The sequence below is a fragment of the Cynocephalus volans genome, chromosome 15 (genome assembly GCF_027409185.1).
Source record: "Cynocephalus volans isolate mCynVol1 chromosome 15, mCynVol1.pri, whole genome shotgun sequence".
NCBI lineage: Eukaryota > Metazoa > Chordata > Mammalia > Dermoptera > Cynocephalidae > Cynocephalus > Cynocephalus volans.
Window position 1 is genome coordinate 14,242,131 of NC_084474.1, and position 25,489 is coordinate 14,267,619.

Genomic DNA, 25,489 nt, shown 5'->3' on the forward strand with positions numbered 1-25,489 from the left:
TTCCTAGGACTGAGACTTGCAGAACCCAACATTTTAGAAGTTGGAGAGTCAGTGAAGAGCCAGCATCTTCCTGCCAGGAGTGTCATTCCAGAAGTCAAAGTGAGAAAGTATTTCAAGAAGTTCAGCTGTTTTAAAATCTGCTAGGAGGTCTAATAAGATAAAAAATAATAATCATTGGATTTACAGCACGCAGGTCATTGGCAAGCCCTGATAAAAGCTGTTTTGGTACAGTGGGGATGAAAGAGCAATAAGTTCAAGAAAGAACAGGAGGAAATGAATTAGAAACAGCAAATGTAGACTTTTCAGAGGAACACTGCTGCACAAAGAAGCAGAGAAACAAACAGGTGGGTACCTAGAGAGAAACATAAATCAGTTCATTGCTGCAGCTGTTTTAAAATGGGAGAAAAAACAGCAGTTTTTAATGCCAGTGATAATACACCAATGTGAAACTGAGTAATGGGTGATGCAGGAGAGGATATAATTGTTGAAGTCGTGTCCTTGACTAGGCCAAAGGGGATAAGATACAGTGTACAACAAAGCAAATGGCCCTAAAAAGACTAACATCATTGGGTTATTCATTTGTTTATTCAACAGGTATTTACTGAGCAAGTAGTATGTCCAAGACACTATTCTAGACACTGTACTGAGAATAGATATATCTGTTCTAGATATATCAGTAAACAAAATAGATGGTTTCCGAGGAAACATATGTAAAGCATTTAGAATAATGCCTGGCACATAGTAGCCACATAACAAATGCTGGCTAAATATAGATCTGAACTGTGCTCATCCAAATCTTTAACAAAAATGTGAATCAAGACAGTATCCTAAAACCCGCCAGTAGAGCACTATCGCAGGCGTTTCAATGACTTGTTTTTGAGCTATAAAATGCTTTTGATAATATGAGAAAGTATCTTTAGAACTGTACTTGACAAGTGCAGATAGGTGGCTGGCTGGCCAGTTAGCTCAGTTGGTTAGAGTGCAGTCCTGTAACATCAAGGTCAAGGGTTCAGTTCCCCCTACCGGTCAGCCACCAAAAAATAAGTAAATAAAACACAGGAGGGAGAAAATTTGAAGAAGAAAAAAAAAATGCAGATAAAAATTAAACACAGAAAGTCAAGTTTACTTGCCCAAAGTTACTAAATTAATTCAGTGAAAAGCCAACAGTCTAAATTAAAATCCAGTTCTCCTACTTTCTAGTCTGATTTCCACCACACTTTCTTTAATATCTCTCTTTCAGTACAATTGTGGTTACTAGAGGCTGGGAAGGGGAGGGGGTAGGAGGGAGAGGTGGGTTCATAGACACAAAATTACAGCTAGATAGAAAAAATAAATTCTAGTGTACAGTAGTCCTAGGCATCTATAATTAATAATTATTTATTGTATATTCTCAGATGGCTAGAAGAGAGGTGCTCAAATGTACTCATCACAAAGAAATGATAAAGTTTTACGGTGATGAATATGCTAATTACTCTGACTTGATCATCACAATTGTGTACATGTATAGGAATTTAACTCTGTATCCCATAAATATGTACAATCAATACATGTCAATTAAAAAATTTAAAAATTCCTTTTAAAAAAAATCTCTATTTCTCTCTCTCCTTTGACCAAAAGGCTGAAAATATGAAGACTACAATTTCTGTCCTCCCTCTGCTTCTGCCTGGCCCTCACCCACCACCACCTCCAATTTATCATAGGATGTACTTGATTCCTTATCATTATATTTTAATGCAACAAAAACTATATGTGTTAAAAGATGTTTTGGGGGAGACATAATATTTCAATTACCAAAATTCCAGGTTATTTCCTACACAAAAAAGAAAAATCTACAATTAAACACAGTCCTACGCATCACATATAAAATATCTTAATCTTCCCATCTGGAATCCAACTTTTGTAACAAAAACTTGGCAACCTGAAATATCACCACACTGATACTGACAGTGAGGAAGGTTTACTATAATTGACCTTACAGGTGTTTAAAATAAGAGTATTTCAAAAATTAATGAATCAAAACAAGGATTTTTTTGTTTTCTGACGAGATCGGGCACGTTCAGGGTGGTATGGCCGTAGACAGGATTTTTTTGTTTTCTATAAAAACCTCAAGGAAATACATCTATTTTTAAACTCCCATTACCAGTCTTTTCCATGTGTTACTTTTAACGTATAAGCCACACTGAGAACAATCTGAAAATGCCAATTAAAAGAAATACTGAAATACAAACTCATTTTCCCTTTTCTATTTTGCATATTTAATAATAATTTAACAGGGCTTAATACTCAGTTTTAATGGGTAAGCATTCTACTTCAAACCATGAATAAAGTTGCAGTTTAATATTTCAGTCGAGATATCTGGCAAATCCAATCCTTTTATCTTAAAAATGCCTTTTAGATTTCAAGCCTCACATGAAGTTTCCGATATAAATTACCTTTAAAGTGTTTTTCTTAATCCTGAAATGCCCTTCAACTTCTAGCTAAAATCTTCCACTCTATTTGATAATTACTGTTCTACCCTTATTTTCTTAACCTAGCCACTCATCCCAATAATGTTGCACATCTATACTAGCATATCTGTAACTCCACAGCAGTCTCACCTTCTTGAATCACTAACATCAGCACACCTCTGACCTCAAAGTAGAACAGCAGTTAGGATGTGAAAATAAACATTCCATTTGAAAATTAATCTTCTATTTCCACCCACTAGTAAATGCGGCCAAAATATTAGTGACTGTTCTAAAAGTCTGGATTTTAACTCAGTTTTACTTGCTGTAATACCAATGCCATTTCAGCATTAATAGCACAAACCAAGTTCTACGGGCTCCAACTTTTCAAGTCTGAACCTGCTTCTTTGAGGAAGCTGCCAGGGCAGTCTCAACGACTACCACACACCCATACCGACTGCTTTTCTCAAATCCATCAGTGCCTTGTTCCAGTTTTCTCCATCCTATTTATGTGCATATGTATTTTCCTTATCAGATAATTAGCACCTTGAAGGCATGGACCTGTTTCACAGACTGCAAACTCCAGGGACCGAGGCAGTACCTGGCGCCTACAAGAATAGCACAAATGAAAGGTCTGATATACACTGTTTCATTTGGTCCTTTCAGCAGCCCCATGAAGTAGTTACTATTAATCACCCCCATTTTACAGATGATCGAAATGAGGCTCAGAAAGGTTGAGTCGCTTGCTCACGTCACATATAGGTAGTAAAGGGGAACAATCCAGGATTCCAAGCCTGATTTGTCTGGATGCGAACACTCTGAACCACTACCCACGCGGCCTTCTCACTACACTCTCGTATTCACCACATGCTTTCCTTTCGCGTGTGGACACAGGAGGCTCTTACAAGGTCGCAGAATGGGGAAAGCCACCGGCCAAGCGCCGAGGCCTCTAGTGAGGCTGGAGACGCCTGAACCACCAGCTGTGGTTAGATGAAACGCGCGGAATGAACGCGAGAGAGATGTGGGGCAAGGAGAATGGGCTCGTTGTGACCCAGGCAGGACCTCGCCTCCCGGACACCGAGTCCGGCGGGAAGCCGAGCCAGCCCGCCCGGGGACTCCGGGGCGGCCCCCGGGGTCTCGACGCGCGGCCTTCGCCGCTCCTAGCCCCGCGAGACGGACGCGCCGCCGGGTGCCGGGCTGGAGGAGCGCGCGGAGGCTCAGACGAAGACGGACGCACCTCGGACGGGATGGGGCAAGGGCGGTTCGTCTTCAACCGCGGCGGCAGCGAGAGCTCTCCGGCGGCTCAGCAGCCGAGTGAGGCGCGGGGACTTGCGCGGCGTTGTTTCCCCCAAGCAACGAGGAAGGAAGAAGCTAATCGGCGGCTGCAGCCCGGGCCACGTTGGGTGTAACACCGATCGTCGCCACGCCCCTTCCCGTGGCCGCCCGGAGCTACTTCCGGTGGCGGCGCCCCTACTCGCTCCCGGCTGGAGCGGCCTGCGGCCGGTTCCTAACCTCTCACCTCCCGGCCCGTCAGCGAGGGCTTCTTTCGGTCTCCAGTAACGGAGCAGTGCCTGGGACGCCCGGCTCGGTCAGTGTAGGGTAGGGCCGCCTCCGAGGTGGGAAAATGTGCTGCGAGAAGTGGAGCCGCGTGGCCGAACTGATTCTCTTCGTTGAAGACCGGGAGGAGGAGAAGATCCTCTGCCTCTGCTCCAGGGCGTTTGTGGAGTAAGTAGAAACGGGTTTCCCTTCAGTTCTAGCGCGGTGATCGCCCAGAAATGTAGGCGTTGCAAGCGTGGTTGCAACTGATCACTGAGATCAGCAGGAGTCTCTGACCTTTGGGCAAGGTGATTAAGAAAAACAAAAACCCTCAGACATTACGGAGTGGTCGCCCACTGCCATTAAGTGAAGGACTAAATCTACTTTGTAGGCTGTTATGAAAAAAATGTGGTAGCTGATATATGTTTATTTCGTGTTTGTAAATTGAGGGGTCGCTTAGAAATTGGGGGAAGGTAAAAACGTAAAATGGAATCTCTAGTAGATGTGACATCGTAAGGTGAAGGTTTAGAGTTCAGTAATTTAGTTAAGATCTTCTTTAAAACCTTAAAATCTATTCAAGCTCAAACGCACATAATTAGAACTTCTAACTATTTGAGACAAAATGCTTAACTGCATTTACATTAGTTTTAAGGTCTTTATTTGGTGGAAATTCGGGTACAAATTGCCCTGCATGGAGGTAGCTAGTGTGTAGGAAAAAAATTAACTAGAGAATTGGATTCTAGGTATTGTTTTCTTTATATTAAATGTGTTAGTTAAGCCACTTAAATCTTTTTTTTTCAATCTCTAGAAGAGGTACATTTACCCTAATCTCACATGCTTATTGTTAGTTCTAATCTTTGTGAAAGTGAATTTTATGTGACAGACTTTTAACGTAGTGTAGTAGAATTTAAGCTTGAGGAAATTTTTTTTCTTCATGCGTTTTTATGGTGCAGTCTGAAAATTAACCCCAAAAGAAATTAAACACCATGTTAAATTTAATGTAAAAAGTATTGTTGCTTTTGTAGTCTGGCACACATGTAACCATGCATTCATTCAGTGAATACTTTTCGTGCTTCTGTGTATCTAGTATGCTGCTAGGCACTGGGGTACAAGACAGAGCCTGTCTCTACATGCGTTGAGTTTACTTTCTAGCAAAGGAGAGCAATATTAAATTAAGACAGCTGGTTACACAATTACTTGGTTTATTATAGTTGTAAGTGCTATGAGAGAAGTACAGAATGCTGTGATAATAAATAATCTAACCTTTCTCCAGAGGTTTCTTTGAGGAAGTAGCATTTAGAAAGAGGTCTAAAGGAAATAAACGGATAAGTTTCAGTGGGAGGAAGCATTCCTCAGCAGACAACTCAGTGCAAAGGCCTTTAGCGAGCAAAAGAAAGGTGATGAAACCGAAGAAATGAGTGAGAAAGAAAGATAGGAGATAGGGTCAGTGAGACAGGCAGAGCCAAAACATGCAGGACTTTGTGGAAGGATTACTTCTAGGAAAACCTTAAGCTGGGGAATGACATGATCAGGTTTGCATTTTTAAAAGATTACTCTGGCAGTGATTTGGAGAAGAACCACCACTTATGACCATTGTCCAGGCAAGAGATTATGGTGGGTAGAGGGCAGTAGAAATGGAGAAAGAGGGAAAAAGATAGGAGAGAGATTGTTGGGTTTGGAGATTGGATGTGGGAGAATGAAGGAAAGTTAAGGGATGAGAAGGAGGAGACAAGGTCAAGGTTTCTGGCTTTCACTGAGATATGAATTAGTAGAGAATCATGGGTTTTATTTGGGGACGGCAGTTAGGATCAATCTTGCACATTTTGATTTTGGGGTACTGTATTAGTCTGTTTCTGTTGCTTATGACAAAATACCTGGAACAGGGTGATTTATAAAAAAACATAATTTATTGCTTACAGTTTCAGAGGCTGGAAGTCCTAAGTCCAGGGAACACATCTGGTGAAGGCTTTTGGTGGTGACTTCAGTGACAGCAGGGTATCACTTTGCTAAATGGCAGAGCAGAGAAAGACTAACCTCTCACGTGCTCTTCTTTTAAAGATCTCAGGACCACACCACCATTTTTAATCCATTCACTACAACATGGTCCTACAATCTAATCACCTCTTCAAGGCCTCAACTTTCAATTACCATGAGAGGATTTCCCACCCTCAGTGGGAATTAAGTTTCTAATATTTGAACTTCAGGGAGACAAAGTTAATTAATCCACAGCAGGTACCTATAAGATATCAAAGAACAGAAGATGTAACTAGTCAGATATATTGGTTTGGAGCTCTGGAGAAATATGGGATACTGTTGAAGACTTGAGCCATTCACCTTTACATAGTATATACCTTTAGATAGTCGTGTGCTGCATACGGACGTTTCAGTCAATGACGGACCGACCATGCAGCGGTGATCCCATATGACTATAATGGCTGTACTGTGTGTACTATGTAGCCTAGGTGTGTAGGCTATATCATCTAGGTTTGTGTAATTACACCCTGTGATTGCCCAAAGATGAAATTGCCTAATGACACATTTCTCAGAATGTATCCCTGATGTTAAGCGAGGCACGACTGGAATTGAAGCTATTACAGTAGACCCCCCCCCCCATCTGTAGTTTCGCTTTCTGCAGTTTCAGTTACCCATTGTCAACCACCAGGGTCTGAAAATATTAAATGGAAAATTTCAGAAGTAAACAACTCATAAGGTTTAAATTGCATGCTGTTCTGAGTAGCGTGATGAAATCTGCACCATCGTGCTTTGTCCCTCACCAGCTGTGAATCATCACTTTGTCCATTGGTTCTGCACTGTGTATGCTTCAGCCCCTTAGACATTTAGTAGCTGTCTTAGTTATCAGATCAACTGTCACTGTATGGTAAGGCTTGTGTTCAACTCTTACTCTACTTAATAATGGCCCCAAGGCACAAAGTACTGATGGTGGTGATTTGGCTATGCCAAAGAGAAGCTGTAAAGTGCTTTCTTTAAGTGAAAGGTGAAAGTTCTTAAGAAAAAAATCGTATGCTGAGGTTGCTAAGGTCTATGGTAAGAACTAACCTTCCATCTGTGAAATTGTGAAGAAAGAAAAAGAAATTCATGCTAGTTTTGCTGTCACACCTCAAACTGCAAAAATTATGTCCACAGCATGTAATAGGTGCTTGGTTAAACTTTATCATAGCTATGTGTGTATAGGAAAAAAACATAGTATAGGGTTTGGTACTGTCCTCGGTTTCAGGCATCCACTGGCAGTCTTGGAATGTACCCCACTCAGACAAGGGGGGAACTACTGTGATTTGGAGGGCGCGGGGGAGAATGGGATCCATCCTTGAGGAATTCCTACATTTTTTAAAGATGAGAAGAGGTAGATTAACTGGGAAACAGGTAGAAGGCAAGAGCAAGTATACGGTCTCCAACTGTTTCAATGAAGGAGTAATCAACATTGGAAAGCTGCTAGAATATCAAGCAAAATGAGGACTAAAAAGTATCTGTTTTAGAATTGGCAAAATCCACTGGATTGATTGATGATTTAAGTGCTGCCACTATTTTTTTTACATTTCATACTGACAGTGACTCTGTCCTTGACCAAACTTTATGCAGGCTCCTTTGAGCTCTCTTTTTGATTAGGCCTTATCCTTTGGGCCTTGTCTTCAGCCTGCCTAGTCCAGTTTGAGCAAGAATCTCAGTTTAGTGAGAATCCCACCCGCACCCCCACCCCCGCCCTCACCATGGTTATCTGATCACCCTAAACTGCCTTCGATAAGAAACTTAAGTCAGTTTAGCAAGATTCCCCTTAGCCTTGTTGTCTCCTTTTATTAATTTTCCATCCACTGACAGCCCCCCCAGCCCCATTCTGCTCATTGGCTATATAGCCCCAGCTGTCTAATGTTCAGGAGTTCAGCCAGATCTCTCTCCCCTATTGCCGTTGTCTGGATGCCTATCACAGTAGTCCTGAATAAAGCCTTCCTTAGTTTTAACAAGTGTCAGAATAATCTTTTCTCTAAAAAAATTTTTTTCGTTTAAACCTTCCAGCAGCTCCTGAGGTATGTTCTATTATCCTTACTTCATTCAAATAAAAAATTCAGTCTCACTAATGACGTAAAGAAAAAAAAAATCACACAGCCAGTAAATGGCACCCCTGGAATTCCACCCCACATATGTGTGACTTCAGAGTCTTTCTGCTATTCCACCAGTTGGTTTAGAACATGATTCCATTGACTCTTCCTAATTAAGGTGTTTAAAATTATTACAACACCTTGCCTTAAAGGCAGGAAAAAGGACATAATATTGTAACTAATTTTTATTTTCTAAGGATTTTATATTAACATACTATCTTATGAATGCTATAATAATAGTTCTATTCTGTTACATCTACACTTTCAGGTTTCTGTACCTTGTACAGAGAAGATGTAATTGAAAATGCTAAAGAGCTCTTAAAAATAATCATTACAGTAGCTCTGTAATATGAAAAAATACTTTGTGTTAAATTAACATCAGAATACAAAATATCTACACTGTGATTACAATTATATAAAAATTTTGTGTGCTAGAATAGAACATAGGAAAATGCTGAAACAGTGGGGCTGTTGGTTTTTGTTATAATGTTATTTATGCTATGAAAAATGCCTTATTTATTTTTTAGATAATTCATTTTGAAATAATTTCAAACTTACAAGAATAGTTCAAAGAACTCCCTTATTCTCCTAGCCCAGATTCACCAATTGTTAACAGTTAACTGCATTTACTCCATTTCTCCCTCTCTGTAGATATATACAAACATATAAATACACACCCCTTCACACACACAGAAGCATTTGAGAGTAAGCTGCAGATATGATTCTAAATACGTCATTGTGTATTTCCCCAGCTTTTCCAACAGTATGTCTCTTTCCTTTCTAATCCAAGATTCTACATAGGAACCTGCTGTATTTATTTACCATGTCTTGTCAGTCTCCTCCAATCTGGAAAAATCTCTCACTCTTTTAGAAGCTACATTCTAAATTTCATGTCCTCCCTTTCATGACCGCAACAGTTATAAAAAGTGGTGACCTTACATTCTGTAGGATGACTTTACTTAATCTGGGTCTGTCTGATGTTTCATCAGGAACACAGTTGGGGCGTGCTTTAGCAGGTATGCCACAGAAATAATGCTGTGCTTAGCTCTGTATGGTTTCAAGAGGCACTTTATGGAGACCCATACCACCAAGGAAGATGTTACTGACTGCCACGTTTCTACACTGCAAAGTCACAGTGCTTCCCTTTGTATTAATCGGTGTTTTGTGGGAGCATATTACACTGTTACATCAGTATCCCTGTATCCTCAACAAACCCACAAGCTTTAACCTTCATTGACAACTTCCACCTGAACCAGCTGCCTCTGTGAAGGTTGCCAAAGAGTGATTCTTGTGTCCTTCATTCCTTCTGCATTTATTAGTTGTCATTCTGTAAGGAGCACTTTCCCTTCTCTACCCATGCATTTGTTTATTCATTTGTTTGTGTTAACATGCACTCTGGATTTTCAGTTTACTAATGGGTTATATTCCATTACTATCATCATTTATTTTGGTGCTCATGTTGTCTCTGATTTGGCCCTTTGAGGTGGCTCCTTTGTCCTTCCGATGTGTCTCCATCATTCTTTGAGTGCTCCCTAAACTTCTGGCACAAGATGACCCAGGCTTGTCTTTTACAGCTTATGCTCCAACCTGAAATTGCCATTTCTCCAAAGCACCTTTGTTCCTTTAATGGAGAATAGTATTTAGAAATCAAAAGCTGGGTGCTCGTTGTGCTTAGTGTTCCTATGCCCTCTCAGTAAACAGAGTTAGGCAGTGTATACAGTAGTCCCTCCTTACTGGCAGGGGATACTTTCCAAGAACCCCAGTGAATGCCTGAAACCAAGGATGGTACTGAACCCTATATGTAAAATAGAACAGTTATAACAATATATTGTAATAAAAGTTATGTGATTTGGGATAACTTGTTTGGCCAAAAAAAAAAAAAGCTATGTGAATATGGGGTGTGTGTGTCACCCCACCCCACATCTCTCTCCCAGAGTATCTTATTGTGCCTTACCACAGATAACTAAAACCATGGAATATTTTTAACCTTCTTCAGCAAGGGGAATCTTGGCTGTCATTATCCTCATTACATTTGCTTATTTGCTCATTGTCACCAATCTTGCAACCATACTGGCCCTCTCCTCCACCTGACACCTCAGTGCCCCATCGCCTTAGGTGTTGGCGGTCACGACACCACTGATACCATCTGTGTAGCTCCCACTCCCCACTTCACCCCCAGTGCCCCTGTTCTTGGAGGCCGGTAGGTGTGCTGCCAATGCACACTTGCACTTCACACTACCCCACCCCCACCATTCACTCTCGTACTGTGAGTCACTGCCCACTTCACATTTTATGAAGTATCCAAAAAAAAAAGGAACAGGTGGATGTGAAATAGATCAGGTCCAAGAATTTTATTTGTTGAGTTTATTGTAGATCCATTAGAAAACCAGCATTAGCTATGACTTGCAATTGGCCTTACTGTAGCAATAACAGTGGAGTTTATTACAACTGAATTTACAGGTAGAAAAATACAAATAGCACAATCTTCCACTTTTTTTTCAGTGTTCTATTAGATTTATTTTGGTAATGTAATTCCCAATCATAGTAGATAAAGAAAATTTTTAGAAGTAGGCATGTAAAAAAAAAGTTTAACTGTTTACTGTTTTAAGAATCAGTGAGACTGAATTGTTTTCCCTCAAATTGTTTTCCAGGATAATAAAATATTTAAGAACTTCATTGTCAGTCCCCTTTATTTAGACCATGAATATTTTGTCCACTAAAGAATGGATATTTTGACCTATTTGCAAATGGACTAGGGTCTGCATATGGATTTATATGTGTATAAGGCTAAATCTTTTGACTTATTTTATACTAACTTCTTACAGCAAAATTTAGAGAATACCTCATTGTTTATGTATCATAAGAAGGATCAGATTCCTCCTCTAGTATCCAGGAGACATGCTATTTAATTTTAATATTTAGTAGTTATAATTATAAATGCTACCATGTGTCAGGACCTGTGCTGTTTTACATATACTGCCAACCCTTACAACAACTCCATGAGAAATGTATTATTACATCAATATCATAGGTAAGGAAAATGTATTTGCAGATTGCTTCTCTGTTCCTTACTTTTTATTAATTAATCTATGCTGCCTTGAGCTTTTTTTCCTCAAGTTTATGGTTGAATTTATTTCAGTATGGACTGCTTAATTTGCTTCACAGGGATCGAAAATTGTGCAACTTGGGATTAAAAGGCTACTATGTCAAAGGCAATGGCAACAGTGCAGGTAATATCGTGTAAAACTATATAGCCCCTTTTTTGCTAAAATTAACCATAATGCTATGTTTTTATGTATAATTTGTTATAATATTGTACCAATGTTATAATAATATAATTTACCAATGTTATAATAATATAATTTGTTAGCATAAAATATGGTGAATGACAAATAATCCTGTAATTATAGATAGTCCTCTTTTATACGTAATATGGTTCTAGAATCTCTATCAAAGCAGATCTTTTATTTTCCTGTAGCTCCTGTATGGACTTAATGTGGCCTTGTAGCTTTCCTTCCTGTGTTATTGCCATTAGATAAGAACAACTTGGAATCTGAAGGCTTGAGAATTAGAGAACATATAGTTTCTTCATGAAAATTTTATTCTATAGGTAAATGATGCAGGATCAATTCCAAGTGAACATTCAAAATTTTTTGCCTGAAGTAATGAAGCTACCACCTGGGTTAACTTTCCCAAATAACAAATAAAATTTGTCTATACGTTGACCCTCACTTTGGTCTTTCTCAGGCTTTCCTACCCCATTTGTCCTTCCACATAGACCTTTTATATTTCTAACCACAGAGAAAACTGCAGCATGGAGTTAGAAGCCGACATTGGGCCAAGTACAGTGTGTCATAGTTACCTTTGAAAATCCTTTAACTCTCACAATGATGGAACAAATCACTGTTTCTTCAGTCAAGCACTGGATGAAATGATTTGTGTTTCAGTGCTGTTGTACAAATAGAGTTTCTGTAAGCACTAGGATCCCACTGAACATAACATGCATAATATATGCATAAGCCACCATGAGAGGAACATAAAATTTAGCTGATTCATTTTCCCCATTTTGCTCTCTCCCGAACTTTCATAAGTTCATTGAATGGAATGGTGAGTAGAATCTTATTATTTATATTGGTATCTTTTTCCCTCATTTAGGAGCCTGTTTAGCAGGATTTGCACGTGAGGTTTCTCTTTCGTTAGTCTCAATTTTGCTATGTGAGATTCACTGTTCTGTTATCTGAGATCATCCAACTGGATTGCAGCTCAACACTAATTGAGTATGTTAATATGTAAAATGATTTTTGCTATCTAACATTTTAAACAGTTAATAAGCACTTGACGGCATTTTCCCAGTTAGTAGCATAATCTATTAGATAACCATATTAGGGTAAAGTAAAACTTCTTTTTATTATAATAAACAGTTTTTCTATAAGAGCTAGAATCAGGGAGCTTGAAAGAATCTTCCAGTTTGGTGGGTTTCAAACTTTTAATAGCAGAGCCCTTTCATTAAATCAGCTCTTCCCCAGAATCCCAGGACCTAAATCCCACTAATATTTAAGTGTCTATGAGGGGCCCAGAGATGTACCTCTCACCCCTCTTGTTTACAGCTCTTGAAATAACTCCACAAATCATAGTTTTAAATCTATTGATCTTGTACAGTAATTTTGCAGATACGGAATGTGAACATGTATTTTCCCCACGGTTACACTGCCCTATCCTCTCTCACTTCTGTCCTCAGTACTTTGCATGCCGCCAGGCACAGAGCAGATGCTCAATGAGTGTAAGTTGAATGTGCAGCTGGATGGATAGTGACAGGCAGAGCCAGACAAGAAGTTGTCTCCTGATACTTCGTTGGCTGTTTTTGTTACTAGCCTGTATTACCATCAATTCCTTTTTTTTCTTCTTTTTTCCTTAAAAATTGTAACATTTGCATACCATTCCACTGGGCAAGTCATGTAATCATTCTGGATCTCAGGTTCTTCTTTAAAATGGGGACAAGAAGACCTGGCTCTAAATCTTCTCTAAAACCAAGCTAACAAATGCTGTTCATAGGAGACCAAGCTATAGAAGAGGAGGAAGTTGGTCATTCCCAGGGTACTGCAGAATCACGTGACAGCAAAGGCATGGGCCTAGATGAAAGTGAACTTGATTCCGAGGCTGAACTCATGAGAAGTATGGGATTGCCACTTCAGTTTGGTGGGATATCTGCACATAAGAATTTTGAGGTAAGTATCAATTTACTTTTATTATTTTTATTAATTTTCTTCATAAAATATCATGAGGAATTATTTTTTTTATCCCAAATCAAATACATTCATGATTAGAGCACTCTACCTCTTTTTAAATGTACATATTTATAAATTAACCAAAACCGCAAGTTGTGGCATGTCCCATGTGTGACCTTTTTTCCTCTTGGGAACTTAGTGTTTGTATACCTTGTTTGTATACCTAAAAATCCAGGGTGGGGGTTTAAGAAAAATTTATTTAATGTCAAGATAGACTTGGATTTGACTTTCTTTTATGGCTTATAAAGTGCATTTTTACATTCAAGTTATTTATCTGATGTAGGTGTCTATGAATACCAGAAATACAGTTAAAATGAAAAAGAAAAAGAAAAAACATCAAAAGAAGTACTTAGATGAAATTATGCGAGAATCTTGGAGAAATGAATATGAAGAAGATGACATTTTAGCTTCAGATGATCCATCTTCACTTGAACAGTATGAGAACACCAGAGCATGTAAACTTCAAGGCAAAAAAGACATTGAAACAGAAGATCTTCCTGTTGAAAATACATTATCTCCAAAGCTAGAAATTACAGAAAAATGGGAGAAGTATTGGAATGAATATGGAGGAGGTCTGTTATGGCAAAGCTGGCAAGAAAAACATCCAGATGAAACACTGCCTTATGAGCCTTGGAACTTTCCTGATACAAAAGAAGAATGGGAAGAACATTATAGTCAGCTTTATTGGTATTATTTGGAACAGTTTCAGTATTGGGAAGCTCAGGGTTGGACTTTCGATGCCTCACAAAGCTGTGATACAGATACCTATGCATCTAAAACAGAAGTTGACAAGGAAGATGAAATTTGTATCAAAGTCAGCTTAGTGTCTTTTCCATCTTCACCTATTAGAGTTGATAACAAAAATTCTGGTTCAAGTGATAAGGATCTTAATGAAATACTTGATGGAATTAGTAATATAACTTTGAATTCAGAGGAAGTAGAACAGAGCCAGGTAGATTCCTCTGTAGGCTGTGATGGTCATCAGCAGCTAAGCGAAGTTAGCGGCAGGAGAGAGTGCCCTGCTTCTGGCCAAAGTGAACCATGCAATGGAGGAACCAAAGAAAGCAACTTATCTGGGAATGGAAGCACAGACCAATCAGCTCAGGGTAAGATGAGCCAAGATTTCTTCTGCTGAGTAAAGGTTAGCAAAATGAATCTATTTAGCAAAATAACTACCACTTAATCCTTTATGGTAGTGTTAAATAATACCAACTACATTTTATAGTGTAATAATGAAGTTATTTAATCCATCTTATTTTTCTATTACGAGTTTATTACCCTTTTGTATGAATAAGAATATTTGCATAGGGTTTTCAAAAGTATCTTTCCTTCCTCTCATACCTTGGTGGCCAGTGAAGGATAACTTGAAAGTCTCTTGAGAAATCCAATTTAGAGTGAGTTTGAAACTTTCACGGTTTTCCAAAGCAAATAAGTTTCAAGAGTGATGTTAGAGAGTGGTTCAGAGCAGATATTTGACATTAAACAAACCTATTGTGAGTCATATGTGGAATTCATTCAGGAAAAGTGAAGTTTTGCTCCATAGAGAATCTCAACAGGGCACGATGTTAATTTATAACTAGAAGGGTTGATTTTAGGACTTTCATCATAAAATATTCAGGAAAAGGAACTTGATTGACTCTTAAATAAGTGATTTTAAAAAAGAAAACTCATTGTGCAAACTGGTGCCACTAATCAAGACTAGAGAAAGCCAGTGATAAGTGTGTTAAAAGGTTCATCACAGTAGGATGGGATGAGAATGCTCTAGCTAGGGAGGAGGGTTCTACCAACTGGTGGCACCAGGAAAATGCGAGAGGAGGAAATTTTTATGAATTTTGAATTTCCAAGAGTCTTGTCATCCTTGATATTTGATGTTGTATAAATCTGGTATAGAGGGACTTCTCAGTTTATTCCTATGTGAAGCAGAAGGTTTTGACCTTTCACTTAACAGTTGGGCTTGCTTTGCTTTTATCTCAGACTGCTGATTTTACTTCGTCTAGTTAAAAGTTTTTAAAGAGCTCTATCAACTTTCTTATTTCTCTTTTCTCTGTGCATACTCTTAAATGGAGCTTACCTCAGTACAGTATTCTCATTTCTTCCTGTTTTCATACTATTTTCATCCGATGATTTCATATTGGTTTTCTGATAATTTTCTATACTCTCCTGATATCTTTCAGTACTTATTTTGAGAATTTTAGGTTTTGATCTGTTTTATTTTGTTTCATTTATTTATTTTTTTACTTATTTGTTTTAGATCTTTCATATCAAAATTTAAGGTGTATGTTGCATTTCTGTGTAATTATGTTTTCTACTCTCTGTGGTTTGTGTGCCCTGAAAGAGTCTGTCCCTGCGTGGTCAAAACTAAATTTTGCTATCTACCCTGCAGACACCTTTCCCCATCTAGTCTCACCTACCTGCTTTCTTTTAGTTTGACGAAATATAGAACCAACACTGACCATGTGCCTCAGTTGGAGCTAACACAATTAAAAATACTCTTTATAAAGATAGTGCTTACCTTTATATTTAATGAAGAGAAAGTCTTTTTAATCAATGCAATCATGCTGTCTTTGGAGTTATTTAGATTAAAATTCCATAAGAATGTGTCTGCTAACAGCTATCACAAGGGTAACTTTCTGGGTTAATTTATATAGATTTGCACAGCTATGAAGAAGTAGTTTTAGTTTTCTTTTTTAAGTAGTTAAACCTTACAGACATAGCTGCAATTTTTTTATGCTTAGACTACATGTAAACAGACAGGTAGATGTTGCCTGGCACTTTGCCCAACGCACATGTACATACAGTTCATTGCAGGAAAAGCACTGAAGTATTTTGATTGTCTTTGAAAATGTCAGAAAAGTTGTTAAACAAAGGGGAAAATCCACTGCCATATCTCTGCCTGTCTAGATTCACAGGAGTCTTCAGGAGCAAACACAGGCAAAGACAGATCACACACCAATGGTATTGATAGAGATGAGAGTGAAGAAGATCCTCCTGAACAAAAGCCAAGCAAACTTAAGAGGAGGTACGTTGCACATTACCTCTCTCTCCAAAATGTGTAAGCATAGGCATTTGTGTCCCTAAGAGAGTGGTTATTAAATGCTCATTACATGTACAGTACTGCTAATCCTGTAAGGAGAAGAGGCAGGTCTACTGGTAAGACCGTGAACTTTGGACTATGATCAGATCTCAACTCTGCCATTCACAGACTCTAAATACATTTCTTAACTTCTCTTCTATAAAATGAGACTGATTTTTTTAAAAACTGGGACTGATGACTTTTTTGTGAGATCATTGGGTAGACTGGAGCTAGCATGTAATATGTCTGACACTTAGTAGCTACCAATTGAATATAACTTTTAACTAACAATTAGATTCTCTCTCTCTCTCTCTCTGGGAAGTACTAATTTTTCTCAAAAGTCTAGGTATATGTTTTTCCAGATTTTTATTGCTGAAGTAGACCTCAGTCTGACACTCTCACTGATAGGAATACTGAGGGAAACAAGGAAAAGTGCCTTGCTCAGAGTTACTTCACAACAATGACAGTCCTAAAGTTAGAGTCCAAACCACTTCTACCCAAGGCAGTGCTCATTCTGTTTACCACCTATGCACATAATTAAACAAGTAGAGACTGATGTAAAACAGGATGTGGTCAAATGCTAATGCTATAGGTAACAAGGAAAGGATGGATCATTACAGAATTTGTACGTTAGCTAGAAACATTTCATTTCTCAGGATATGAGGTTCTTCACGTAAAACTTTTGTGCTTCATACAGCGTCTAGAAAAACAGTAAGCAAGCTCTGGAGGCTCAGTAACTAGTACACAAAAGCCTCTACTGTATTCCTTCTCTGTGGTAGACATTCCTTGTTAACTCCCCTGTTAGTTCCTGCTAGTTCCTGGAGGTGGAGACCAGGTGTGTACTTACATTCTTGGGACCTACTAAGTTCTCCATAAGATGTTCAGTGAGCTTAGCTTAATTGAAAGGACAAACTTTGTAAGAATTATTTCTCACCACTTTTTGCTTACTTGATGTTATGGCCTAGGTTTTCAGGATTACTAAAAGGTATCTCTGATAGGTAGATTCTCCTGGGTTACTTAATATTATTTGTATTACAACCTTATTCTTTTTAATCATATTTTTTCTCTTAGAATTTTTTTGGTTGGGTTGATACTTCTCAAATGTTCCCTTGTGTGATTTTAAGGAAATCCTCTAGAGAAGTTACTCTAGGAGATTAATTTAAGGCTGCAGCTTTTCTACAGGAAAGCAGAGAGATGTATATTTGTGCCATGTTCACAAATAGAGATAATTACCTGACATAGTTTAAGATTTGAGTGCTTATTACTGTGTTCCAAACACTGCCAGGTACTTTGTCTCATTGGAAAATCCTGATTAAGGTATCCCTCAGTATCCGTGGGGGATTGATTCCAGGACCTGCTGTGGATACCAAAATTCACAGATGCTCAAGTCCCTGATATCAAATGGCATAGTATTTGCGTATAATCTACATCCATCCTTTTGAATACTCTGTCATCACTAGATTATAATATCCAATACAATATCGCTTTGTAAATATTTATACTGTATTTAGGGAATAATGGCAAGAAAAAACATCTGTGCATGCTTAGCACAGACACAGTTTTTTCTTTTTTAAAAAAAATATTTTGATCTGTGGTTGGTTGAACCCACAGATACAGAGGGCCTACTGTACTCTTTCTTCCGGCTTTCTGAATTTATGAATTACGGTTGATTATTGTGATGGGAAAGTTTGCATAGGTGGATTATATATGCCTTTTGATACTTGCCTTAACTGGTGTGCTCTGGACATAATAGCTTATCACTGTTTACCTTTTGTTTACTTGTTTAGCCATGAACTGGACATTGATGAAGACCCAGATTCAGCCTTTGGTTCACTTCTAGGATTCAAGCATGGCTCAGGACAAAAGTAATTATTCATAAAAGCTGTTGTCTTCCAGAAGTCCTAAACACTTCAGCTATCTTAAAGCTCTCCAGCATTCAGATAGTTAGTAAATGATAATGTATTTGATAGCATTTGTCATGTTACAATTAAAACACTGACCTCTCTTGCTAGTAAGAGTCGTAGTAGAGATGTCACTGTACATTTGATGTATTCACACACATTATCTCAGTTGCACTTCATTGCAATTCAGTGTTGTTATTCCTTTTCATAGATAAAACAGCTGTAGCTCACAGGTTTGTACTTGGCCAGCATCACATAATTTACCAGACAGGATTTAAGCCCAGCTCTTGAAAAGTAAAAAGTGAAAATCTTCCCTTCATATTATTCCCAGAGGGTAGGCATGCTTAAGGAATTTGGCATATATCCTTCCAAATGTACTGGTGTGTTTTTTTATGACTATGTACACGTACATACATATTGCTTCCCATTGCTAAAAGACAAATGGGATCATACTGTTCATACTCTGCAGCTTGCTTTCCTCCCTCAACAATGTACCATGGACACCCTTCCTTGATGGTACCACAACAACTAATCCTTTCATTGGGGGCATTGTATTTAATTAACCATTCTAATTAACATCTAAGTTGTTTCCTAAGATCTAAGTATAATGCTGTTGAGGTCCCACTAGGTTATTGCATGTATCAATCATTCTTCTTATTCCTGAATAGTATTCTGTTGTATGGATGTACCAAAATTTGTTCAACTTTCACCAATCTAAATGCATATAAAGTGCATTTGGATTATTTCTAATATTTTGCTATTACATATAAAGTTGCTGTGAACATTTGTGGACAGAAAGCCTAAGTTTTCTATGGGATTACATGTCTAAGCATTAAATATAAGGAAAGTATGAATAAGTAGGTAATTGTGTAAGAACAACTATAGATGTTACTGTACATGACATGAAGACTGAACTGAATACAGAAGACACAATAAGACCTACCACTGATCTAAGCTTGTACCAGTGAGCTAAACTGAGATTGGGGTCTTTGATGTTTCTAAGAGTTAAGACTTCAGGTCCTACTCACCTATTTTATAATTTGTGAAATTTAAATCGATACCTACATATTATGAAGTCAGCAATAAAAGGATATAGGGAATGTGTCCAAGATTGTCTTATAAATTGAATCCATATTAGTTCAGAAGTACATGCTGATAATTATAATACTATAAACAGTTTCTGAAGATTATCAGTTATCTCTCCTTTAGGTACTTCAAGGCAGTTGTAGTTCAGGCAGTCATTTAGCAATGTAAAAGTTTAAATTCCTTTTAGAATTTATCACTATGCCCATGTAATTTTATTGAGAAATTGGATAGCTCACAATAATATACAGTCATAGATATCTATTGTATCACCTGTTACCTGAGATTTAACTTAACTATTGTCTTTCGATTTAGAGTACCTTATTCTAACTAAAAGAATAGGATAAGATATTTTTTATTATAAAGAAGTTTATAATATGGCTAGAAGATAAGACCTGGCGCTTAAAACCAAACTATTTGGAATTTTATAAGTGCTAAAGTGTATGTTATAGTCTTAAGTCCATAATAGTTTGTAGAAGAGGGAGTTAAATGAGGCCTGATATAGTCAAAGAAGGCTTCATAGCAGATGTATGCATTCCTTTTAGGACTGGAAAAATTCAGAGGTTAGCTCAGACATTCTCTATATGATTTTGATAATAGGGGTTTGCTTCTTATGTAAGCTCAGATTGACTTAGGTTAAAATTTAGTGGTTACTCCTAGGATAATTCAAACACATCCAGAAAATTTGTATATTCCTAACAAGATGATATGAGTTTTTTTGCTATTTCCCTATTGCAGTTCACTATATAATTTCTCCTCTCTGCTCTGAATTAAATATGTTACTATTCCCTTCTTTGGTGCTTCACATTTGCTTTAGAGTTGACATAAAAGCTAGGCCATAAACTCTTCTGCAGTTTGAACTTGATTTCATTGTTATCAGTTTTTTAAAAAAAAGAAATTAAAATGGAAGCTGCTAATAGCAAAAAAAAACTAGTGAAAATTGTTAATTTTATTCTGTTTTTCTAGAAGGAAACATACTCCTAAAACTTAAGGTGTGGCTCACTTCTTTTGGTCTGGTCACAGATATGGTGGAATTCCAAATTTCAGTCGTCGGCAGATCAGGTATCTAGAGAAGAATGTGAAGCATAAGTCTAAGTACCTGGACATGCGCAGACAAATAAAAGTGAAAAACAAACACATCTTCTTTACCGAAGACTCAGGAAAACCATTTTTCAAAAAGAACAAAGCTCTGAGTAGGGTATGTATAAATTTTGTTTTATACTTGCAGATAGAATCACATTTTGTAAGCTTGACTCTTTAAAATTATGTCAAATGAGAAGCCTTTTTCTACCACATAGAAAGGTACCTAAAATTCTTTTCCACTTGCTTCCCAGAGGCATGTATTGTGTAAACTAAATTTGAAGAAAAGCAAAATGGGGTAATACAAAAAGGGGTGTTTGAAAGGTACGAAAGTGTAGTGTCTAGGAAGATAAGTCAAATTGCCTTGCCTGTGTAGTAACAGACAAGGACAAGGGGGAATTTCTTGTCTGTTTCAGGCTAAGCAGGATCCTGATAGTCCAAATTCTGATACAGCTATTACTGTATGCCTTAATTCTGAGCTCATCCCAAGTGATTGATCACACTTTGAGATAACAGGTTCGCCCTAGTAGCATGAAACAAATGGCCAATTTATTCACACTGTTAATATTCATATCCCCTGTCTTGAATTGTGCTGTACTGTTATCCAAGTACCTGGAAAACAAAAGTAATTTGAAGATTGCTTGGTTTGATGAGTTAACTTTCTGCATTCTAGAAAAAGAAGCACCTTCTAATGAACAAAACCGTGATGTAAGTCACATCTCCAGCAGCTCTTTAGGGCAGTAGAACATAATCTCAGACTCCATGATGACTTTGTTTTAGCCTCAAATAATCCTTCCCAACTTGCAAAACATGCTGCAAATTTATAGCTGGTTTTATCTTTCTTTATATTTTAGGTTGGTTGGTTGCTGGTGATATTTTAATAAATATTTTAGTGGCCCCGGTTATATCTGAAACAGACTACCTAATGTCAGTCCAATCTATCCTGTAGGACTTTTCATAATGTGTTGGATGTAATAGTACCCATACATTCATCTGTAGATTAAAGCGGAAACATAGTTGCTAAGCATTGCTTAGGAAAAAAGTGTGGCTGTTGTGTTCATAGATATCTGATTGATGTATAGGCACATGTCCCTAAGAGGAAGATTCTGGGTTGTTGCCCATCATATGTCTACTACTCTCATTCCAATTTACTCACTCTTAGGAAGGTCATAAAAACATGATGTGAAGACTATTCTTGTTACAGAAGATGCAAGGAAGTACATCATCTGTCCTTGAGCCTTGTTAACATTTCAGAGAATAATCCTACTTTGTTAGAACTTATCTTACCAGCTCTACTGTTTCATTAAAAGGCAGCTCTCATTCTTTTCAAGATAGCACTGCATTTATTCTTGTAGACGAATTGTCACTAAGTCCTTTTAGAGTTCATCTTTGATGCTGAGTAACATATAATATAGATTTGAAAAATTAAAATTAATTATTGAACAATAAGTAGGTACATTTATAGTGGGAATATCACACAGCACAGTTAGAGTGCTAAGAGCCTTTATGGAAAACTACTGGGACATTTTGGCTTTATCGTCTTAGTGTTAATTGGTAACAAGAAGTGTTTAATCTGATATTTTTTCCTTTTAAAGAAATCTTTAATAAGGTCATGTCATGCCCGGATAACAAATTCCAATTATCTCAGAATTACTTATTAGCTTGTGTCATACTGTGTACTTTTCAGAGCTAATAATTATAGCACAGCTTGTCAGTCAAGTCATAAATGGTATAGGGCGGGATGATTCTGTGTAGTTTGCAGTTAATTCCTGCTGATGATGACATCTTAAAATTTCAGGTAGAAAAATTCCTAAAATGGGTTAATGAGCCAGTAGATGAAGAAGCATCACAGGAATCATTTTCTCAAGACAATGTGCAAGACACCTGCACAAGCAGTGATTCAGAGGAACAGGACATGTCTGTTAAAATAGATGATGACCAAGTGGAGACTAGTAATCTGGAACCTGAAAAGTGTCAGACAACATCTTCAGCTGGCGAGCTGGAAACAGAAAAAAATGAAGACAGCTTGGTAGCAACTGCTGTAGATAAGCAGAATTGTGTTACTCGAGATATAACAGGCTCTCTTCAGGTAGAAACTGAAGGTAAGACTAAGTGTCTCCTTAATCTTGCTATTAGATTTAGATAAATACATTTTTCTTTAATATGTTTTTCCTTAGTTTTCACTTGTAAATCTATACCTGAGGGGTCACTGCTACTTATTTTTAAGTGGAGAGAAGGCACATTAAGTGTCAACATGGTAATGAGCTATGATTTGACAGCCAGAGCACTCTTTACTCTTGGCTGAGCAAGTACAATAAAATCAAAGGGAAAGCACATGGGAAAACTGCGTCTGAGGACTGCCATCTCTGCCATTAATCGTGGTCTCTGCTGCTGCTCTGTACCATGGGCTAAAGGTAGCCCATCCTTCTTAGCCCTCTTGAAATTTGGTATTCTCTGCTCTTCTTGATAATTCTTTTTGTTGTTTTTTTGTGGTTGTCGATGGTGATATTTTATTGATGGTACATGGACATAAGGTATTCACAGTAGGTGACTCTAATGAATGGAGAACAGAAAAACATTTTCACTTTATGCCCTCTTGTACTGTTTGATTCTTTATAGCAAAAGTTCTTTTATTATTTAAAATAATAATAGTGTTTAATGCAACTTTGAAGCTTTTAAAAAGTAGAAATTTTCATTTGATATAGTATTCAATTTATTGAGTAATTATTTCAGACTTGTCCTTATGAAACAATTATATTTATTGTGATCCTCCATCATTTCTTTCTTAAATTAGTATCAAAGAAAATACCTTACTTGAGTCTTAATTTTTTTTTTCTTGGTGCAGGTTTGGGTGTACCTTTGATCTTTGTATCACATATTTCTTTGCCTTTCTAAACAGCATTCTTAAGGTAGTTTAAATTTTTTTGTATTGCCAATGTTATAACAACTGGTGTTCATGTGGCACTTGGAGATTTCTGAAATGCTTTCATGTGCCTTTTCCTTATGTAGTCTGTAAGGTAGTCCAATGAGGTAAGTGGAATTGTTCTCCATTCTCTAAATAAGGAAAGTGAAGCTCAGAGAAATTAAGAAATTAGCCCAAGTAAGTGGCATAGCTAGGACTCAGTACCAAATTCTCAGATTCCTGAGTTTCACTTTTCTATACTCCTCTGCTTCCGTAAGCAACCAGTTGTCATGATGTTGGTAGTTCTCACCTGGGGTGGTACTGCCTTCACAGGGGCATTTGGAAGATGGTGGCTGTTAGAATGACCTGGGGAATTCTGACATTTAGTACTTGGTTTACTTAATGTTAGGTTGTATACAGGATGGTCCTCCACAACAAAGAATTATTTCACCCAAAATGTCATTATCCCCCTTGTTGAGAAACACAGTACTTTGCTATTGATGACACCTTTTGCTATTTGCAATAGTCGGATAATCATATTAAGACACAGTCCTATCCTTGATGACCGTTTAATGTAATAGAATTGTATTCTTTGTCAATTGTCACCCCTTTATACTTAACTGTGACAACATTCATGTGTTTCCACATTGCTGTTTCTAATCTGCTCAAATCAAGTAACCAAACTAATAATAATCGTTTATCTAAGAAAAAATCAGTCTGAGTGAGTGAGGTCCTATTCTATGGAATGGAGCTAGTGACCCCTGTTTAAATTTCTCAGATGCCATATGATTTCTAGGATTGATGTGGTTGAGAGCTAGAGACTAAACAGTCCTTGGGAGAGTTTGTTTTCATTCATTCCTTTTGTAGGAATTAAAAATTGGAGTTTAGAGAGCCTGGGTTACTTTTCCAAGCTCACAAAGACAATAAGTAGCAAAATGGAGCCTGTGACCTGAAACCAGTGGTGTTGCCAGCATGCCTCCTGCTTCTCTGGGTGTCAGTACTTACGTGTTCTGGAGTTCAATCCACAGTTATAACTGTTTGATGTTGCTGCACTTTTAGATAAATTTTCCTGTGATTTTCTTTCTTCATAGTGAGCATCTGTATTGTTTGCATTTTATTTTAGCTGAAATACAAAAGAAGAAGAAGAAAAACAACAAAAAGGTAAATGGTCTGCCTCCTGAGATAGCTGCTGTTCCTGAACTGGCAAAATACTGGGCCCAGAGATACAGGCTTTTCTCACGTTTTGATGATGGTATTAAATTGGACAGAGGTAAAGTATATATATAGTTTTTAACTTTATTTTGAAACCATTTCAGACTTACAGAAAAGTTGCAAGGATAGTACAGAGAATTGTCATACCCCCTTTACCCAGATACAGCTATTTTCTATGTTTTGCCTCATTTATTTTACCATTCTCTCTCTGTGTATGTGTGTGTGTTTTTTTCTGATCCAGTTGCACATGTCACATCCCTACCTCTTAATGCTGTGGCGTATATTTCCTAAGAACAAGGATATTTTTATGTAACAGTAGCATATTATCAATTTAACATTGCTACAATATTATAGTCTACAGTTCATAGTCTAGTTTCATCAATTGTCCTAATTGTATCCTTTTTAGAATTTTTTTCTTACATTATTGAATCATGTATTGCATTTAGGTTTTCTTTGTTTGTTTTTTTTTTTTTTTTTTAGTTTTCTTTCTTTAGTCTGGACTAGTTCCTCAGCCATTTGTGTCCTTCATGACTTAGACATTTTTCAAAGGGACAGTGGCCAGTTATCTTACAGAAGTTCCCTCAATTTGGGTATATATATATTTTTAAAACTTCAGATTCAGGTTTAATCTGCATTTGTAGCATCTTAGGATAGATAGCAAAATAATTTATATATTGTAAAACAAAACATCTGATGAAGAAACACCTAGTGCAGAAAGACGTAATTTGATGAATTAACACTGGAAACTGAATTCTTTCTCAAGCTTTTCTGCCATGATCTTGAACAACTTACTTAACTCAGTCTTGTAAACTGATGCTCATTTTCATATTGGAACTACCTAAATATTGGTCACTATTAACT

The 25,489-nt window shown here is 37.5% G+C and overlaps 2 protein-coding genes across 3 annotated transcripts in view; one reads left to right on the forward strand and one right to left on the reverse strand.

Annotated features, from left to right (window-relative positions):
- TMEM68 (transmembrane protein 68) overlaps positions 1 to 3,739 on the reverse strand; it is a 41,882-nt gene extending 38,143 nt beyond the window's left edge. Inside the window, exon 1 of the mRNA XM_063079964.1 lies at positions 3,682 to 3,739. The gene's annotated coding sequence lies outside the window, so the exon portion shown is untranslated. The remainder of the gene's footprint in view (positions 1 to 3,681) is intronic.
- Positions 3,740 to 3,895: 156 nt separating this feature from the next.
- The window catches only part of TGS1 (trimethylguanosine synthase 1), a 37,805-nt gene continuing 16,211 nt past the window's right edge, over positions 3,896 to 25,489 (forward strand). The window contains exons 1-9 of one of the 2 annotated variants that reach the window (XM_063079498.1): positions 3,896 to 4,169; positions 11,258 to 11,322; positions 13,145 to 13,317; positions 13,661 to 14,483; positions 16,279 to 16,396; positions 18,238 to 18,315; positions 20,458 to 20,632; positions 22,313 to 22,616; positions 24,540 to 24,686. In XM_063079498.1, coding sequence (XP_062935568.1) covers positions 4,069 to 4,169; positions 11,258 to 11,322; positions 13,145 to 13,317; positions 13,661 to 14,483; positions 16,279 to 16,396; positions 18,238 to 18,315; positions 20,458 to 20,632; positions 22,313 to 22,616; positions 24,540 to 24,686 — 1,984 coding nt within the window. In that variant the 5' untranslated portion in view covers positions 3,896 to 4,068. The remainder of the gene's footprint in view (positions 4,170 to 11,257; positions 11,323 to 13,144; positions 13,318 to 13,660; positions 14,484 to 16,278; positions 16,397 to 18,237; positions 18,316 to 20,457; positions 20,633 to 22,312; positions 22,617 to 24,539; positions 24,687 to 25,489) is intronic. The other variant, XM_063079499.1, reaches the window with a different exon arrangement.